This window comes from Fringilla coelebs (assembly GCF_963513975.1).
Source record: "Fringilla coelebs genome assembly, chromosome: 3".
Lineage (NCBI taxonomy): Eukaryota > Metazoa > Chordata > Aves > Passeriformes > Fringillidae > Fringilla > Fringilla coelebs.
The window spans coordinates 65,161,091-65,182,446 of NC_140030.1; the positions used below are offsets into that span (position 1 = coordinate 65,161,091).

General features: G+C 40.7%; 1 protein-coding gene across 1 annotated transcript in view; it reads left to right on the forward strand.

Moving 5' to 3' along the window:
• Window positions 1-2,489: 2,489 nt before the first annotated feature.
• MAP7 (microtubule associated protein 7) overlaps window positions 2,490-21,356 on the forward strand; it is a gene marked incomplete at its 5' end in the record, with an annotated part of 96,650 nt that continues 77,783 nt past the window's right edge. The window contains one exon of the mRNA XM_084202324.1: window positions 2,490-2,619. Within this exon, the coding sequence (XP_084058450.1) occupies window positions 2,490-2,619 (130 nt within the window). The remainder of the gene's footprint in view (window positions 2,620-21,356) is intronic.

Here is a 21,356-nt window from a genome sequence, read left to right on the forward strand (position 1 = left end):
GTGTGTCATTGCTCAAATCCATCTGCACCAGCCCCTGAAGCATCAAACTTGGTTATTACTACATTTTGTATGGAGAGCAAGTCACTCTTATGGGTGTGGGAGATCCTGCAAGGACCAAGGAAGTAATTCTCAGTCCTGTAGCAGTTCTGCATGACTCCTTCAATAACAGGGAAATGGACACACTGAAACAGTAAACATTCCTGTAAGGTGGGAAGCTGCTCCAGTCAGGTGTATTTTTGTGTGTTATATACTTCTTACATGTTTTGAAATGTCTATTTAAGGACTTTCTAATCAAAGGCAATTAAACATAATTTTTAAAAGGTAGAAATCCTTACTTGGTGACTTAAAGCAGTGAAATGGGGTGGAGCAATATTTAATGAAGCTGCCATATAAATATTGTTTTCTATTACTTTTTTCTGTTGGCAAGTCTTGGCACGTATGAAAAATTGTGATGGTACTAACTACTGTCCACTTTCTGTGATGATCTGTGTTCTGTTATGTAGTGTTTGTGGGAGGCATTAGGTAGATGGGATTTGAGGAATGAAGCTGCTTCTCTTTATGGAATAAAGTAGTGGTGCCTGTATAAACGCCAGAAGGCAAACTGCTGAGGCAAAGAGCAGCTTGTGTTAGAGCTTCTTTCCTTACTCTTTTGTCCACACCCTGTAGTACAAAACGTCTCTAACTGCAGACAAATGTCATCATGTGCAGCTTCCGTGTACGCCCCGAGTCCAAGGTGTAGCCAAGAAGCAAGACGTAGCCAGGAGGAAATACATACTAGAGGTGGGCTCTGGGCTTGGTCCTGCAAAATGCTTCTGTTTTGGTTGGGTGTTTTGTGGCTGTGCTGGAGAGGGAAGAACGGTGCAGCTGAGCCTTCAGGTGGTGCTGTGTTCTGCTCGATCCGCTGTGATCCTGGCTCATGAGCCTGAGATGTGCAAGGACAGAGCTATCCTGCCAGCTGAGCATGATCCAGGACTCCTCTGTAAAGAGCATCCCAGGCCACTGTGGCAGTCAGCATAGTTCCTGTCATAAATTCTGACACTTCTTCGGTTTTGTTACCTGTGTCATTGAGGTGATCACATTCATCTGTGCAACTTGCAGTTTTCAATGAGCCACCTATAGACTTGTCAGCTAATGTCTGTGCCATCTTGTGGTGGCTGATCAGGTTACATCAAGATTCCCTTAAAAAAACAAACAAAAAACAAACCAAAACAAAACAACCCTGAAGTGAGGAAAATAATGTCCTTTTAAAATTATAGAGTGATTCTAGCTGTCAGTTTTTCTTCAGTAGCATTTTGAAATAGTGAGCACACACTGAATTGAGGTGGAAGTGGATGAAGTTAAAGGTGTCTCTTAGGTGAAATATCCGGCATGTTGCATAGTGGCATTTGCAGCTGCGAAGGATTAAACATTCAGATTGCAAAACTTGTGAGCAAGCATTGTGTTGTAAATGGCTTAAGAAAATCCAGAATGCCAGCCTATGAGGGAAATCAATTAATTAAAACTACCTGGGCTGTTTGGATTTTGCTCATTTTGCAAAGTGTATGTTAAAGGTTGGTGCTGTAAAAACTAATGGCATGGTACAGAATTTTCAGAATTTTGTTGCCCCACGATTTCCACATAAGCTAGAAATTCTCATTTTTGCATTTTCACGTGTGGAAAAGAATGTTCCAACACCTGCCTGTAATTGAGGGTGTATGCATTCCTAATGCAAAAGGTATGTACCGCATAGGAAGGTGATTAAGGGGGTGGGGGGCGGTGGCACACACGACACCCAGCACTTCCAAATACAGAAGAGGACTCATCCTCATTGTTTTAGGTTAGGCTGAAATTTTTAAACATGAATAAGCAGAACAGCTGAGCAAAAAGCAGGTTCATGCCTGGCGCCTTCCAGGCTTCTTTTCACTCTGTGCTCATCTGCTTGTGCAACCGCAGCTCCATTCTCCCGCTGCCTGGAGAGGAGGAAGGAGCAGCCCCTGCTGCCGAGGAGCTTCCAGCTCTCCACAAGCGTGCAGGAGACAGCGTTCCCAAGGCTGGCTCGCTGCAGCTGAGGAGACAGCACTCATAGACCCTCCTTTGATTAGGATGTGTCCGTGTTGTCAGGGCAACTGTTAACAGCGGCGTATCATATTTTCTCCTCTTGTACTGCGTGCTGAATATTTTAGTGTGCTGTAGCTGGAAGAAGGTTGCGGGGAAGAAGGTGTTGCTGCAAGGAACCTGGAGCTGTGGGCTGGGATCTGATTGAACAGGTTAAGACAGCCAAGAGTAGCATCCAAACCAGTGTGCCTTTGATTAGGGCTTTTCTTCAAGGAGGGGAACGACTGCAAGCCTTTCCTGCCGACTGGATGTTGGTATTTGTCAGCTGTTTGCATACTGCTTATCCATAGGGGATCTGTTACAAGTGCTCAAATGAACAGACAGCGTTGCAGCTAGCGGCTAATCAGGGGCTGGAGTTTCTTACTTTTTTTTAATAAGCAAGAGGCAGCAGCAGCATGCCTGGTTCAACTACTGCCCTCCGACAAGAGAGACTGAAGAAAAGTGCCAGGCCAAATCCCCCGGGTTTATTCACCATTAATGAAGAGGATGAGCAGCAAAAAAATGGGAATTCTACAAGACTGAAAGGTATGTTGCTGTTCTGCAGTGCAGTCAGGGCTGCCTGTGGGATATGCTGCACAGCAGGCACAGCAGTGTTTTATTAGCTCTTCAGTGTGCTACAGAGAGTCTGTAAGTGACTGGTGCAGTTTGGCACTCACAAATGTGCTGTGCATGATAGGTGTGTTTAAATCCCTTGGCTTGTTATGCAATCAGCTGCTTTGGCTATGAAGAAATAAATACTTTTTAGTTATTAATCACATTTCTTCTGGTAGGGATAATGGTCCTGCATCTGAAATATATGAGTGAGCTTTTGTGTGTTTACTTTGACTTCTGTTTACAGTCTGGGTAAATAACTGTTAAAAACAAGGGTAGGCTTGGGGAGTACAGAATGCAGTGCTTGCCTGTTACAGAAGACAGCTTAGCCAAAGACAATGTGAAACTGTCTATACTTCCACTCGTGCAGGAGGGGCAGTGTGCCTTTGGCAGAGTATAAAAAAATACACATTGTTCTAGTATGCTGACTTTTTGTCTGACAACAAAACGAAACAGACAGAAAACACAAACCCAACAAATTGTTTAAGAAAAATATTTGTGGTGCTTAGGGTAGGTAAGCAGTGGTGGCAGAGGGATGCTGATGTCCATTGATTTATAGCAGGTCTGTCAAGCCTGTGTAGCCACTGTCTGCCTTGTATCATTTAATTCCTATTTCCCACATGGATCCTAGTATTTAAACTCTCTTAGTCTGGCAGGGATTCTACTACTTACAATTGTGACTGCATTTTTTTTTTTTTTTTTTCTTTGAGTGGTTCTATGTGTATGAGCACTCCTTTTGGGGGGGTGGAGAGAAGGGGTGGATTGCACCAGTTTTTGTTTACAAAACAAATGTTAGTTTGGAGCCTCAAGACACTGTTTTAAATTTCAGTTTTACCATTCTACCATGTAACAGGAGAGACTAGAAAGCATTTAAATAGCAAATTTATAGTATGTGTATTTATTAGATCTGAATAATTTACAGCTAACTGATTATTTTATTTTTCTGAAGGAGAAAGATAGCTAGCTTGATAGGTTTTACAAACAAATTCAGAACTCAGGTCTTGTTTGTGGGGTTTTTTGAGTTTGCAGCTTGTACTCTTTTTTTTCTCAGAATAGTAAAAATCTTAACTGGTTAGAGCTTCATGATAAAATCTGTATTGCTAGTCATTGTTAATATGCCTGTTGTGTTAGGGTCTTGTGTATGCAGTTACCTGCTCTTCTGTGTATTTGAAACTGCCCATATAAAATGGAGATCCAAACTCTAGCATGAGGTTATTGAGTTCTTAATGTTTTAAGAAGCATATTACTTTCCTTTATCACCCACTGGATGGCTTCCAGAGTCAACAGTCCATAAAGCTAAAAATCAATAATTTGCCTGGTTTGTTCAATGGCACTGCTAGTTTCCCAACAGTTTGTTGACTTAGCTACTCTTTTCTACTTGCAGGAGCTACACATATGTGCTTATCCTTTGTCTCTCTTGTTTTAACTGAGATTTGATTTTTGATTATTCCTTTATTTTCTCTTGTTGCTGTGAAATGTAAGCAGATGCATGTGAACAGTAGAACAGATAGCAAGCAAACAAGTTCACGCAGTTTTAAGAAGATAAAAAATTTGTCAGCTTACCTTGACTGCTCCTGGTGAGAAATAATTTAGGAAATGGTACAAAATATTCTGGAACAATATTAATTTGCTTTTCATTTTACTAAATATTTAAAATAGCTCATAGTGTCTCTAGAACAGTACACCATTTGCACAGTGATACTGTGGGTAAATACCTGTGTCTGTACAGTTGAATGTTATCAGTCATTAGGTGGGTTAGGCTGGAATGCCTGGTAATGAAGAATGCATGTACTCAGGGTGCTGTTCTTCTCACCTGGTACCGAGAAAGGTCACTCCAGTGCAGCTCTGACTGGGTGATGGACCCACATGGGGCTTTTGTGAATCTTTAGTGTCTGTTTTCTCTTGCTTCTTTACAGGGTTTGCCTTTCTTAGTTCTTTACCTATTGTTTTTGCTCAGCAAGCCCCTGCAGCTACTGAGATGTTTATTAATGTTTTTTTTCTCTCTAGCACACTCTAAGTCAGGGTCATCTTTGTGGGAGATGGGCTAAATGTTGTCTTCATCAGCAGTTTCTGTTATCGTGCTAGACCTGTCTTTGTACAGCAGTTTAAAACCCACGAGGCCTTTAATGGATCTGATACTCCAAAGAAGTTCCTTCCTCCATTAAGAGTATCTCTATATCATCACAAGTTTTAAAATAATCAATATTTTCATAGTTCAGGTCTTCTCAGACTACTAAGCCTTGATTAGACTTTTTATGAGAGTTGTTCTATCATCTCAGAAACAAATATTTATGTGGATCTTAAAGTGGCTGGCCTTTGTGAGGTTTTCTGTAAATTGATTTTAGTACTGGCCATTCCTTTGCTTGTCTGGCTGTCTGCATTGTAATTGGAGGAGTCTGGTAGGCAAAATGAGTTTGTTTCTCCAGTGAAAACAAGTAATGACAATGTTGGAGATATTAAAAGCGTGCAGTGACCTTTATAGCTGTGTGCTCCTGATGCTTCCTTTGCTTTGATGTGAACTGTATTTACTGCTTTTTCAACAAATATTTTAACTTCCTTTCCTCCTCTTGGCTTTGGGACAAGGCCTGCATATTTGTTATATATCTGTATGGCACCCACTCTTTCAGGGTCTTGAGATCCTGTTGTGTAGTAGAAGAGTGCAAATAAAAATTACTTTGAATATCCTTTTTTACCTTTATTAACAGTATTTATTCTTCTTTCCTGTTATAACATACAGGAATTTTACTACATAGTGCACTCTTCAAATACAATTTCTGTGGCTTTACAGAAGCTTATTCTGCACTTGAATTGTTTTTTTGGCTTAGTTAACAGTTTTCCTGCAGTTCTACAGCTATATTCACAAAGACACCAGGCAAAACAGGAAGAGAACCACGTACTTAACAGCCTCAATGTTTCCTTAAAGCTTGTGTAATAAAACAGATATTGTTTCTGTGACTGAAGAGAATGTGTGTATGTGGTTCTGTACATAAATCACAAATATATGACTTTGAATAGATTAGTGTGTAATTAGGTATCCATCCCATGTGTGTGAATTTCAACTTAAACCATTCCTTGAATTCAGGCACAAGCAATTCAATCTGCCTTAGAGGATTTCCCTCCTCTGCTCTGTTAATTTTGTGCTCCTTGGATGTAGACTTAAAACCTTACTCAATTTTATGAAATTTTAAAGTGATGTTTCCTCTCCTTTCTCTTAGGAGAAGGACCCTCTCAACTGTTGTGTTTCTTCTCAACTGATAATGTGTTTCTAAAACTATCACTTGACGAGGCTGGAAAAGGAATGCTCGTGTTTCTGGGTTATGGATTTGAATACTTAATAACTGAAATAATTACGACATTGGTGACAAATTAATGAAAAGTCTCAATTTAGCAATGGAATCCTTCACCATCCTCTTATTTAAAACTCATCAAAACACCTCTAATCTGCTGAGTGAGTATTGCTAATACAAAGCTAGACTTACCTGCCTTAGCTTTCTGAAGAGTAGCACTGATTCTTTGTCATCTTGAAAACAAGAGAAGGGCTTTTTTCAGTCCTTTGGTGAACGACAGTGATGTCAGTGATCACCAGCAGATTTTGCAACTGTTCTGTGACTGGTAATATTTGTGCATATTGCTCATTTCAGGTGAAAGATTTGTTCTTCCAGAGACATGGAGGAGATTTCTTATGACCATTTGGGTGCTTAGTCGCCATGTTCCGTATGTGTTAGTGAAACACGTATTTCTTTTTAGACTCAGATTTTCTAATTTTTAGTTCAGTTGTGTGTCTGTATCCAGAGCAAATTTAAAATGCCTGAAAGAAAAGGGAACTTGGCATCTTCAAGGGCATTAAACTGATAGTCCTGGAAACTGAAACTGTATACTTACAAAACAGGTATAGCATGGGGTGTGGAAGTGTAATTTTATCCCACGCTGCAGAGTCTGTGCCTCAGGCAGGATCCAGAATGACAGCGGAGTCTCTGGCTTTCACCACACATTAAACCAGCAAAACTTCCTGGGATGGTGGCTCTCAGTGGGCCTCTTGATGCTGGTCAGGAGGCTGACCTCCGGTTTGTTTGGGGCAAAACAGTGAGCAATTGTTAAAGGCTGATGAACTGGCTTACTAAATCAAGTTCTGGAGGCTTTTCTGAAAATATGTAGCCCTATCTTGCCCGTCTGCGTTTGAGGCAAAGTGAGTGGTAAGAGTGGACGGAAGGAAGGAAAGGAACCAATTCTCATTTTGATACTGGTTGTGTAAAGGGGCAGGGCTGAAAACCCAGACAGTGTGGTCTGGTGTCCTGCACTTTCCAGTGAATTCTGCTGATGTCTGTGCACTTCCTTTATTTCTGCTAGCCAGGGCTGGGAGAAGAGGGGTCCAAAAGTATCTGTGATTCTTCTGGACATTTATTTACAGAATCACGGAAAAAGGTGAGTTGGAAGGGATCCACAAGGATCGTTGGGTCCAACTCCTGGCCCATCACAGGACCATCCCTGAGAGTCGCACCATGTGCTCAAGAGTATTGTCCAAACATTTCTCCAACTCTGTCAGGATTGGTTCTGTGACCACTTCCCTGGGGAGCCTGTTCCAGTGCCCAGCCACCATCTGGGTGAAGAATCTTTTTCTGATTCTAATCTAAACCTCCCCTGACCCAACTTCAGGCCATTTCCTCAGGTCCTGTAACTGGTCAGCATGGAAATCAGTGTCTGCCCCTCCTCTTCCCCTCACAAGGCAATTGTAGATGGCAATGAGGTCTTTTAAAATGCCTCTCAAAGTGTCTGGGAGGTACGTTCTTTAAAAAGCCCTACATTCATTGTTTACAGTGTAGCTGTTGGGTGTACAAACGAACTTGTGTTTTTTTCAGGAAACTGCTGCCTCTGTTTGTAGGGAGTCCCCATTCATAGCTGTAGGTGCCAGGTAGCAGGAAGCATCCTATTTTTAACTGTGACAAAGAGATCCTAACATGAAGAAATTTATAAGGAGTAAAGAGACTATGCTGGAAGTTTGAGGAATAGCAGGGAATGTGTTTACCAATAGAGCAAATCTGATTTGTTCAGTCCCTCTGGCTTTCAGAGTGAAAGTCCAAGGTCTGAGGACTTGGCTTGTGTTGTAACACAGCCTGTTCACCAAAGTGTGTGCTGGGATTACTGACAGTGCTTATCTGTGCTGGGTGAGAATCACCTTACACTTCTAGCTCAGCCCCATGAGAAGAGGCTTCCACTGCTGATTCTGGAGGATTTTGTTCAGTTCTTTTGGTGACTACTTTTTTGGGGGGAAACAGCCTGTGGTCTATTCGTGTGCTCAGGGAGCATACTTGACACTGAGTGCATTGATGGCAAAAGTAAAAAAAAGTATGATGTTGATAATTTTGGAAGTTTAAGTTATTTGCATTCAGTTGAACTTGGCATGTGAACTAGGATAATCCCTTTTAAGGAAAGACTGAAGTTTGCAAAATAGCTTTTTTTAAGTAAATGGGGTTATTTCGACCAAGATCTAAATGATAACATGGTGTTCAGCAGAACTGTCCTGGTGGGAATAGGATGCAACATTTGACTACCGTACTTGCAGGACAGGATGCTTGTTGAAGTTCCAAAAAGATTGGTGTTCAGTTTGAGATAATTATCAAGAAAATTTTTGTATCAGAAACACCACTCATGAAAGATTGACAGCAAGGAGTGGAGTTTTTCCCTATTCACTACTACCTCTGTAAATTACTCTAAAAACCTGGAATTTGGTATATGATTCTGTGTAGAAAATAAGTGTAAAGGGAATGTAGCTTAATGGCCATTTCTTATGAGGAAAAAGAGAAACCTGGAAAGTGATAGATCTGTCCAAGAATCCTGAAATTCTCTGAGGTCTTGTTGCGGGTTTTTTCCCTGAAAATATGCCGATAATACTATTTCATGGACTTTATACAGTAACACAACTTTGGAATAAGTTGACAGCAAGAAGAAATGGATTCCTGTGTCCTATTGTACTGCATGACACACCTAGGTAGTACCATGTTTTTATTTAGCAGTGAAAAATTAAGGCAATAGCTAAGCTCATGTTTTTAAAAGAAATATGTTGCACTTCTATCACCTGATGTTTTTGTGATTGTGGTTTTGTCAAGAGTCTTGGTGCTCTTGCTGCTGTTTGCAAAGCTTGCTCAGAAACTGCTGTATCTGCTCATTCACTCTAAACTGGCTTTGTACCCAGGTACACAGCAGTCTGAATTTATTTTTAAGGGAAAAGCTTTTGCTTGTCATGCTGAACTCCAGAGAAATTAATGAGCACTGGCCTAGAGCGTTGCTTGTGGCTGTGAGTGGTGATGGAGCTCTGTGTATTACCAGGATCAGCTGATTCAGTGGGAGTACATAATTTTTCTTCCTACACAAGCTCACATGTGTGCATTCTTTGCTTTCTTATCTACCTACAGAATAATTTTTGTGCCTTTTTAGTTTTTTCTGGCTTCTTTAAATTCAATCTGTACTTTAAAACTGGAGACCTTGTTTTTCTGTTATTTGAGAATTAAGAGTTCTGAATGACAGCATCTCAAAAGAGTCTCTTGGCATTATCAGAGTTCTCTTCAGAAGTGATTTGTGGATGTGGGATTTTTTGTTTGTTTGCTGAGATATGCTATGGTATTAGTTAATCTAGTCTGCCCATCCTGAGACCACAACAGTAATATGCCAAAACAAATGCTGCAATGATTGATGAAATTTGGTCTGTTTTAATGAACTACCTTCAGTTGCTGAAGGTGCATCTCACAGTGCACTTGTTTTAGAGCCAAGCACTGCTTGAAACTCACGAGTTTTAGATGCATTGAGTTGACACTGATTTGAGTGGACACTGATGTCTGTGGGTCAGATTTATGCAATAATGTAAGAAACACTAAGAGCCAATGTGTAATAAGAAAAAAATGCAGATGCAGATGAAATATCAGAAATGAAATTAGGGAGTGTTCTAAAACTTGGACTCTGAAGACTTGCTGCTTGAAGTAAATGATTTTTCTTTTTCAGTGGAGTGGAATCATATTTACTAAATTCTGCATAAAACTCTCATTGATTTATAGGTCTATGACAGCCATTAAATAACTGAATTGTCCCAAGCCCCATCTTAGTGTATAGATGTAGCATTAACTGCTTAGTCAAGTTCAAGGGAGGAATGACTAGGGGTAACATGCAGATGGTATAAATTTTCTTTTTATGCTGGCAGTTTCAGAGGAGAACTACTTGCATCCTAGCTTCACTTTCTCCTTTAAATGATTAACTTGCTGATAATGGCTAGAATAAACAAAGTTCCAGAAGGCAGGTCACTGCAGCGTAACCTGGATGCAAGTTTCTCCAGAAAGCAGACTTGTGTCCCTGTTGTAGTGGAAGAGGCAAGGAGTTTGGAGCAGGCTATACCAGTGGAAAACTGAACTGCTTTGTCAGTACTGGCACAGACCTGTAGCTGTACTCTGTGTTTTTCTGCTGGGGAACTCCAAGTTGTTTTGACGTAGATTAATACCTTCTGTAGCTTCAATGGGATGGTGGTACAAGATTGCCTTTTATTGTCTGTTGAAATTTTTGTTCCCTTTTATTCTGGAAAAATAGATTTTCATCCAGTTGTTTCAGATCTGTTGAAGCTTAATTTTGCTCTTCAGCTCTCTGGAGGAAACATAGTTTTTCTCAGGGATTAGCTATATTTCTGCACATTTTTATGCAGTTTATCTGTGCAGTTGTCAACAAGAAGAAACTGGGTTTGGAATTAAGAGTTGGAACAAATCAAGCATAGGTATCTGCTGAGATGTAAAATGTGGCAAGTAGCAGAGATTCCAAATAACAGAGGCCTTCCAGTTGATGCCTATCACACAGGAATAAAAATTCAGTTAGATGAAGCACTCTTTTTTTGGTACTAGTGTCTGTAGGGATGGCTTCCGGGAAAGCAGAAGTTTCCTGGTAAAAATCACATTTGTGGTTTTGCAACTGGTCTCTAATCACAGCAAGTGGTCTTCAATAGTGCATGTTGGAGGCCAGATCTACAATCAGCTTAATTCCTAGGCAAACAGACTCTCTGCCTCCTGTTCTGAGAGTTTTCCAAAACCCTCAAGAAGCCAGGAGAAGTGGTTAAGGTACTGGGTTTCCCAGAAGCGACTCAATGTACTTAGAGTTCGTAGTTTGGTTGCTGGCCACTTGCTCATCAGTCTTTATTTCTTTTGTTTCACATCACTGCAGTCCAAGCCTCCAGTAATGCCTACTAATTGGCCTAGTCTTCACACAGAGGTTGATTGATTAATTTATTTTCACTGTCAACATTCTTCTGAGTTGTCTTCTTATATCTGAAGCTGACAAAGGACCAACTCTCCTTCTACAATCTGGTACACCAAGCACAACTGCTCACAGATCTCTTCTGTGCTCTGCCCCTGGCTTTTTGTTTAGCATTGAAGGGCTATGGAATGAGGCTGGTGCCATGGCACACCCTTACAGGAAATACTCCAGCTGGTGAATTTTGTCTTCAGAAGAGCTTTGCTGCAGTACAGTGCCATATCCACCTCCCATTGCATGGTATGCTGTGCTAAAAATGTGCTCTTTCCTAATCAAGGAAAGGGATGCTCCCTGAAAGATCTGAGGATAGTCAATGATAGAGAAAAAATCAGAATTTTTATCATCTTTCTCCTGGGAGGCAAGAATGAAAAGGTTTGAGGAACTAACACTTTCAAAACTCAGTTTTCTGTAGGATGCCTGAGTTCTGATTTGATTGCTGAGCATATGTTTGTAGCGCTGATGTCCTAGGCAGACAGTCTAAACAGTTGAAAGTCCAGTGAAAGATCCTTGACCTAAAATCTCATGATACTCTAGAACATTTTGTAAAATGTGCTGAAGAGGCTTGGGTGGGGTTTTTTTTCATTCCTGAATTCCTGATCTTTTTAAGCTTCATTTTAAGCTTGTGCACAGGCAAGGCGTATTATGGAAGTGCTGACAGAACTTGATTCATACTGTTGTATCTTAGTGTACAAAGCTATCTTGTTTCTCAATTCTGCTTCAGGAAGCTTTTCTGAAAGCTGTTTTGGAAATGCAGGTTTATCCAGTTACCCGCCCTTGACATAAGAAGTCATTCTTTCACACAGCCAGTTCTGGCTTTGGGTTTTTTTCCTTTATTCAAAGTCAATTGCCTCATCGCCTGCATGCTGACTAAATGCACTGGTGAAAATTACAGTACTGAATTTTGGCTTGTGTGCTAAGACACCACTAATCACACCTAACACATCTGAGCTGTTTCTAAAGGCAGAGATGTCACGTCAGTGGAGTTTGCACTAGTTTATAGTGCAGGAGTGGCAGTGTGGTGGAAGACAATCTGATGAACCTTCTTGCCTGTCATTTCTTCTTAATTATACCAGTGCTTTCATTGAGGAATGTACATCCCATCTTGGACACGCAGTCCATACAAATTCTAGATAATGCCACTTTCACTTTTGGCGTGTACTGCCTTTCACTAGAAAACTGAAAAGATATTTACCTCACTCTCATTCCCTGCAGCAAAGGAAGAAAAAGTAGGTTTTGTTTTATTGGGTTTTTCTAAACACAAACAACCTTTACTAGCCGCCTAACTATGGTAGTGATGTGTTTACTTGCAGTCTGAACTGCAAAATAAGAGGTAAGGAAAAAAGCAGATGGCAGTTGCCATCTGTAAACCAGAAAGGGACAGCAACAACCAGCTGCTGAGTGAGGTATTGGCAATAAAACGAGGCTGCAGACCAAGTAGTTTGTGCTTGTTGTGCCTGGGTTATCACTGTTTTGATATGTTCTTACACTTCCAATTTGTTTTTTTCCTGAATTATGCTGTAATGTATTGGTCTATTTATGTGTTACTATTTTTCTCTACCAGGTTATTGTCAGTTTTAGGAAACACAATTGTCATAGTTTGTGTCCAGGGAGCTTCTATGAGCCTCACCATCCCTATGAGTTAGGTAGAGTTATACTGCTGTAAACCATACCTCACATGCTCAGTGTCACTGAAGGCTGCCTGTAGCACAGCCTGGCTGTTCGCTACAGTATGTTCAACTTAAATCTTTATAGTCAGTAACTGATGCAAGGCAAAGATGTACTGTGCAGACTGCGGTGCTCACAGAGCACAGAAATGCTTGTGGATGCCTCCTGTTTTGGTTGACTTGTTTTACAATTCCTTTCAGATTTCACATGTCTGTGGTATCTGCATGATGAGCAATGTTCCAGGACTGAAATATTTAAGGTGATAGTATGATGGTGTGATCTTCTTTCCTGAAAAGTGAAGACAGCATCTCCATGATAATTGTGTTGCAGTTCTGAAAAGGCCCCTGACCCCAAGGTTTGCAGAGGTGATTTCTGCTCATTTTTAGCTCTGCATACAGGCCCTGCTCTTGCCTGACTGTAAACAGTTCAGTGTGGTTTGCTGCTACTAGCAGTTTCCTTTAAGGGAACTCTTAACTAATCTCCATGAAGATTTAGCTTACTCTTTGAGAGAGTGCTGCTGTTTAGTCTTTCTTTATTCTCCAGGCTTGGATTGTGGACTTTTCTTAAACTTGTCCTAGGATTTCTTTTCAAAAGTATCTAGATGATTGCCAGTAGCAAGTTCTTTTCCCTGAAATCTAGTTCCAGATGTTTAAACTGAGATTTTTTTTTGTTGTTGTTGTTGGGTATTTTTTTTGGTTTGTTTTTTGTTTTTTGTTTTTGTTTTTGGTTTTTTTTGTTGTTGTTGTTTGTTTGGGGTTTTTGTTTTGTTAGTTTTTTGTTTTGTTTTGTTTTTTTCTATACATCAAGGCACAAAGGTTTGCTGATGTCAAAGTCTGCCAGCCAGCTTTCAGTAGAGTTCTTGGGCAGGGATACTTTTAAGATGTCATTAGCCTCTTCTGTGTTCCTGGATTTTTTTGTGAGGGAGGTGTGGGGGGTGTGGTTGGTTTTGTTTTGTTTTATTTTTTAAGTAGGGAAAACAGCAATATGGGTTTGTAAACCTGACCTGATGAGTTCCTGGGAGCTTTCGGAAGGAATGGAGTCTGTATTAGGGAGAGAGGTTATGCTCCCTCTTCCATTCACTTTTGTGTGCCCCTTTCATGGCTCCAAGGAGTGTGATTTAACACACTTCATCCAGTGAGTCACATAAGCAGACCTCTGCTCTTGAAATTATATAAGCTAACATAGCTTCAGAAGGAAACAAGGTAGGGAGCAACTTCACGAGAAGGTTCACTTTTGCATTTTTGGTGTTGGTAACGTGTTTTATGCTTAAAGTGAGCCAAGATATTTCTTAAAACATAGTGGATTGGTAGAGTTACTGCATGCTTATAGATGGGATGTTCTGTAAGTAACTTCTGAAGTATACAGAATCCAATACCCTTAAGAAGGATAAGATTTTGAATTTTTCTCTGTGGTTATAAAACCTGTTGTAATGTGTGTCTGAGGAGAGGGGGAGGCATTGGCTTACTTTTGAAGGACTTTTGCCATCCTCATTCTTGGCAAATTCTTTTCACAGAATATCCAACCTGACCTCATTTTGGTGGCCTGAGGTAGTGGAAGTACACCGAGCTAGGAGGCAGGGAGTGAGCGAGAATTACCCAAGTCAAGAGAATCACAGAATGGTTTGTTTTGGAAGAAACTTTAAAGCTCATATAGTTCTACCCCCCCTGCTGTGGGCAGGGACACCTTCCATTAGACCAGGTTGCTCAAAGGCCCATCCACTCTGGTCTTAAGCACTTCCAGGAATGGGATCTACAGCTTGCTTGGGCAACCTGTTGTAGTGCCTCCCCACCCTCACAGTGGGCAATTCCTTTCTAAATCTACTCTAAACCTACCCTCCTTCTGTTTGAAGTCAATTCCCCCATGTCCTCTCACTACATAGCCTCATAAAATTTTTTTTCTCCAGATGGCACAAAAATATATTTATAAAAACTGAGGCATGCTCTTTACTTGAGGAAAGCTTGTTTTTCAGTTTTAAAGCTGCTCCCTTCTGAGAGTGGTTATTGGAAAATAACCAGTTATTGATTAACAGTCCCTCTGAGATCTGTGCTACAATGACTGCCTTTTCACATGGAGATTCTTGTGACTTAGAGAAAAAATATAATGTCTAGTAGCATTTACAGGAACAGTATTTGTTTCTCTCTCTGGGGAGAGGGAACTTGTTTTTGCAGAACATCCTGACAATAGTGATTATAATGAGAGCCTTCCCATCTGATTCAAATACTTCATGCTGTGTAGGGATTATTGAATATTACTCTGCGGAAAAACAGTCAGCCAAAGAGGTTCTAATTACTTACTGGCTGAGCAACAGTGCACCTCCTTTCCATTCTCTGCACAAGGTTTTCTCCCTTTCTTTTTGTCAGACTTTCCTTTTGCTTAAATATTCTTTAAGTAAAAACAGCATTTATTGTATCCTCCAGATGGACTGCATATGAAGCATAACATAGATATGTTTGTGAGGTACATATCAGAAATACTTTTTTTAACAACGTGTTTTGCCTGTAAATTTTTGAGAAGACTTAGCTGCTTGTAGGTATTAAAAGATGTGAAATCACTGTGTGCATGTGCTTAAACCTCTGCTCTCCATTGCACTCTTGGATCTTTAAATGGGAAAATCCAATGAGATCTGGCTTTTCTGTTATATAACACACTGTTGTGCAATTATAAATGCTAAAGCCACGTTCCAAATACCTTTATTTTGTGCTGCACTACAAAGCAGTGCAATGTTGGATTGTGTTTTATGCTTTGCTTTTTAGAGGGAGAAAAATAAAATGAGGAAAATCGGGAGTCTGTTGGTGTCCTGCATGCCTTTAAGATTAATTGGGACTTTGTACTGAAAGAGAAGCTAATTTGTGTTGAATACAACTGGCTGCTGAGTAAGTGGAGCGTTGAGGCTTATGTTAATTGGCAGTTGTGCCTTTTCTGCTGTTTCCTGGTGCTGTACTCGGTGACCTGGTTGGGCCAGGCTGGCATGGCTTGTATCTGGTCAGAGCTGCTCACACACTGCTGCTGGCAGAGTAGGGCTGCTTTAATGGACACTTGCATGGCACGATGGTCATGGTGCTCTGAGCTCTGCCGGTCACATGTCAGTAGAGCCAAGAGCTCTGTATGCTGAGGTGCTGGTGGCCAAGCAGATGGAAATGGAGATTGCCTGCCAGGCTGGTTTGCTGGCTCTGCTGCCACTGCATTGGATTGTCTATTCATGTACTTGAGATGTAGACATGTACAACAGTTGTTATAATCTTCTATCTTTTGGTAAATTTTGCAGATACAGAGCTGCCTGGTCAGCCTAGGAAATAAACAAATTTTTAAGTATTTCCATTCCCTGTCCCACCTGGCTAAGACATTCTAACATATTACAGTGTGGTTTGTGATTTTGGTGAAGCTTATTGGCTAAACTTTTTTCTTCAGTGGTGTTTGTATTTCTGCTGTCTGTGGCTACCTTTTGGAAGCTATCTTCATGTCAGAGCTTTCCAAGCAAGGATTGCTGCTGACTGCTGTGGCAAAGTACAGAGCGGTGCTGTGGTTAAGTGCTTAGTTCTTTTGACATGAAGAGAAGTCTTTGTCCCTGTATCTGCCCTTGAGCAAGCAGGGTTACTACCTTTCACCCACATACATTGGTGTTTGTGAGGCATCATTGACAACTCTTCCAATACTTGAAATAGATTATTTGAGAAAGAACAATAGTTAATATTGCTAAGCCATTCCTTCACCCCCAGGTAAACAAAGTAGGAGCACTTATCCTCATGGAGGAAATGGGGTATGGTTTGTTTTGAGTTGTTTTTTTTTTTTTTTAATCCTTAAACAAATACAGACAAAGGCAGATTATTAATGCCAGAGGAGTATGGAAAGAGGTTACACTATTGATTGTGTCACAGGCTTTGGCAAAATGAAACACAAAGCTTGTAGACAGCAATTCTAGATCCCATTCTTGCTCTATTGTGTCAAGTACTTTCCTTCTAAAAGAGTGGGGGAAAAAGCTCAGCTAGGCTATTACCTGCTGTAGTTAATTCTACAAAGAGATGGACACTAAATTTTGTAGTCATCTGTCACAACAGGAAAGGTATCCCATGGTATCAGTTGAAGTCCACCTAGTAAAGGACTTGGGTACTTCTGTTTATGAGCTCTAAAAAGCTAGACATCACGTGTGCTCCTTTCCCATGGTTTTTAAAACCTTTTCAAAAGGTCTTTTAATAAATTCTCTGAATAGGAGTTGAAATAAAAACAAGGCTTATTGACCTTGAAGTATTTAAAATATTGCATGGGTTACTTGTAACTGAATGATTTTCTCTTTTCAGAGCTGCAAATGTTTTGCACAACTGTAATTCTACCCTATGTAGCTGAACTCATGAGTAGTGCAAAGCTCAGTTTGTCCTAAGAGCTATGTGTGGGGAATTTTAAAGATGTCTGGCAAGAAGATGCATGCTTAGGCTTGTGCAGCACCATTAAAAAGGCTGGGCCAACTTTGTCCCTGTTGTCATTCTTCTGAAGCAAAGTAAATTGAAAAAGTAGCAAATCTGACCACGCTTAAAACACTTATATTCTACTCTTGTTAATGGACTGAAAGTACTTATTGCCCTGTCTGGATCTCTCTGGCTTTATTGAACTGAACTGCATTTTGCAAGTAAACAATTAGTGGTGTAATTCTTGCTTGAAAAAAATAACCATACAATATCCATTTCAAAGAATGAGAATGCTCCTAAGGGCAATTATAGGGCCTCAAGTTGCCTTAAAGACATTGGTACCATTGGTACAAGTTTCTTATCAGCCTTTGAATTCCAGATCTGTTTATCTTCTGAATTATTGGTGGGCCTGTACACTCTGCTGTCACATGATATCTCAAAATAGTAGAACTATAAAAAGGTTGATAATTTTGCAGTGGAGTAGCTACTTTTTAAAACTTTTTTTCTGGTAAGTGGGGAATTATTAGGCTATTAGGCAACTTGGAGAAAGGGAGTTTGGAGCAAGGGACTTATAAAATGAATGGTCTGAATCATCCCTCTCCTCAGTCAGGGCGGAGGTGTTCTGGCAGGACTGCAGGCAGTGCTGCTCCGGCACAGCCTGGTAGTACTTGTGTGGAGAAACAAAGGGCTTCAGTCCTGAAATACCCAGCCTGCTACTCATCAGAGAACAGGGCTCCATAGGATTTGATGGGAAGATAGGTCAAGAGTGTCTGGCACAAGGAAAAGAGGCATTACAAAGAAGAGTTACTTCTGCTTTAATTCTTGCTTTTTCACACTTCATGTTGTTTTATTGCAATGTTTACTTACCTGGGCTTCCCAGAAGCTTGCACTGTCTGTTTACTTGGAATAGGGGCTATTTGTGTGCCAGTAGCTTATCTGACTTGTGCTTCAGAGCTTCCCAGAGATCAAAGCTGCATTTACAAGAATGGGAGAGAAGCTATGCTGGACTGGGTCCAGATTCCTTGGGTTTGTTCTCATGCTATTGGCAGTAAATGTCTAGATTGTTTTGCAGCCATACCATCAATTTGCTGCACTGCTTATCCTGGGGGGACCTGGCACTGGATTCGACTTTGCTGCATTTTTTTTTATTGCAAACAATGCATCATGAGTCAGAAAGAGAGGTGTTAAAATGATGGCTTGTGGATGTCATCCAGGATGTATAAAGTCAGCATTTTCAAACACAAAAGCTTCAGAAGTGACTATACTGATACAGTTAGCCTGTGCCTCAGGGAGACTATCACATAAAAGTGAAGTGGTCCACTCAGTTCTTTGATATTGTGGTCTCTGAAGTCTGCACTATTTGGTAGTGAACCTGTCCCAAAAGTTATTGGCTATTTGGAGGCTTGGGAGGCTTTTTCAATTTGTTGTCTTGGTTGGATTTTTGCTGTTGTTGTTTAGTTTTGGTTTGTTTGGGGGCTTTTTGTTTTGTTTTTTTCTTTGTTTGGGTTGTGGTTTTTTGGTTTTTTTTCCCAAGTACTTTAACATCATCTAACAAGGCTGCTGCCTTAAGACTAGGATTTGGCTGTAGCTTATGAACTGCCTCAAATGACACTTTGGGGAGTAATGAGGCTGCCTACTCTGCCACTGAATCAAATACTTAACTGCTGCATGGTTGTTCAGGCTCTATTCACTGTTCAGTAATTGCTGTGTTTGATAGTGTGGCTCTGTCTTTTAAAGCTGTTCACCAAATTCCTTGGTCCAGAGCAGTTTCTTCAAGGACTTGCTAAGCATACAGCTTAACTAAATGCAGAAGAGACTGCTTTTTCCACAGAATTTTGTCTGCTAGGAGAAAAGGACATAGCTGGGAGGAAAGGTGCACCATCACATCAGGCAAGGCACAATTCCTGGCAGTTCTCACAGAAAAGGTGTGTAGTCACATCTGGATACAGACACGCTTATTAAAAAAGTGAATGGACAGTGTTTCTGAAGGGTACATGCTTCCCATGGATGTTGTACAGCAGTTATATGTATAACACTTTGGCACTACACTGAAGCATTTGGGAAAAGGTGGTGCACTTCCTAAGGAAAATGGCCTATCCTGGAGCTGTTTGTTGAAGTTTCTATGTCTTTCCAGTAATAACATCCTAGTGAAACGAACTTTAACTGCTTTAGCCTGCATTTCTAGGAGCTCCATAATGATGGTAATAAACAGAAATATTTTTCTTTCTTTAATGCTATGTAGCTGCAAATTATAGCACATTGAGATTCTGGATTCTACCTCTGTCTTTTTATTAAGGAAGCCTACGTGCACTGCTGCTTAATGCTGACTTCTTGTGTCAGAAATTTGCCTCTTTTTGCTCAACAGTGGAAGCCATGACTCTCCTGACAGCCTCCTACTGAAGAGTGTATTAGACATCATTGCTCAGGTGCATAAATGTGTGGAATAACTCTTAAGTTCTCTCCTCTTCTAGGACACTGGTACAAGGGAAGCAAATCTCACCCTCAAGTAAATTCCCTCATAACCATACTATTTATCAAAATAGCTGATTAAAAAAGAAATCTGTGGATATAGGTCTAACTGAAATCCAAATGCGTATAGTGACATAAACTACACTTAAAAAAACTTGAAATCAAATTGGCATCCTAAGGCTCATACAAAATAGTTGGAGAAAGGTGGTTTGTTTTGGTTTTTTTTGCTGAATCTCTGTGATCAAATTTGCTATTATGGGTTAAGAATAAAAAAATATTCTTCGTGTTTGATCACATTGTTGGGCAGAAAGAGGACTTTTTTCAGCATCTAATGACTTGTCCCAGACTACCTGGATCACCTACAGGTCTTATTCCTGGCAAGTGGCTCATGAGGACTCAAAGAGAGAGAGGTGTGTTTCTCTCCCCTTCCTGGAATGGGAGTTGCAGAACACTTTTGGTATCTGTCAGCTGCTAGCCATGTTCCCTCCTGTCCAGCCATACTTTGCCTTACACAGGTTGTTTTCTGGACAGCCATGGAAGAGACTGAACTTTCAAAAGGGATCTTTACATTGTCGTTCTTGTGTGCCAATGCACTCAGCTGTTTTCAGCTAATGCTCTTTGGGGTTTGGGGAGTATTTTCAACATGAGATCTGCTCTCAGTACCAAAGCTTCTGTTTAATTGTTCTTTTTGATGTTTATATACTGGCTTGCTCTTAGGTATGCCCTTCTGTGTGCAGTTGGAAGGACAGAGCTCACAGAGTGGGTCAGGAGCAAAGTCAACAGAACAGTGAAGGACACCTGACTTCTGCTTATTCTTATGCCACAGTGATTATTGACTTCTACAGGAAAAAAAAAAACGGTTGAAAGGTTGTGCTATTACTGCTGGGGTGGGAGGTGTAGAGGGGAAGGAAGTGGCTGCTTGGTCAGATTTTCACAAGCTTTTTCTGTTAATGTGCTAAAATAATTTTGTGAGGACATTGAATCTACAGGGAAAGCATGTCTTTCCAGGAGACTATTCAGCCCCATAACTGTGGTTGTTCAGCCCCATAACTGTGATTGTTTCCTGTCTACCAGAAAGTAAGTAGTTAAAATATCCACTTTTTGGTTTAATGTGTAAAGAATAGGAAAAGGAAATGGAATACATCTATACATGTGTGATAAATAACTGATAGGCTGATTTATTAGGGAGACATTTATAGACACAAAGGAAGAGCAATAGGTGGTTCGCAGACAATTTTAGAAGGCCCACGTGGAGAGTCACTCAGTAAGTGCAGCGGGGCATGTGTGGAGATGCCTCTTGTCTTTCTGCTGCTGGTCTGCCTCCTAAAGGTGAAGTCTTGCCTGCCAGTGTAAGGCAATCCTCTGCTAATCTGGGGAAATCCATTTTGTCTCAGTCAGTTGATATAGGCAATGATCTCTTCACTCAGACTGAGCTTTCTTCCTCAGAGGTAACTTGGAGGATGGCATTAGAAAGACAGAACACTGCTCTCTCCACTGCAGAGATTAGCTCTGGTCACTCTCTGTATTTGATTGAGAAACACACACTTGTCAGTGCATCCAAAATCTGTTGAAATGAAATGGCTGAAGTTTATGAAATGACTCTCTGATGACACTTGCTTGTGCTAAAGTAATGACTTACTTGAATGAAGTAAGTTCTTCATTCATCCATGGAGGTCTCTTGCCCTGCTGGCCTAATTTCTTTCTTGTTGGAATGTATCACTCTTAAGCCTGGCCGAAGTGATCTCAACTCTTATGCATCATTCTTACCCTCAGGGCCTGTTCCTATGGGATTCTTCAAAGAAGATCCCTGAAGAGTCTAAAGTCACCTCTCCTGATGTCCATGGTTATAATCTTACT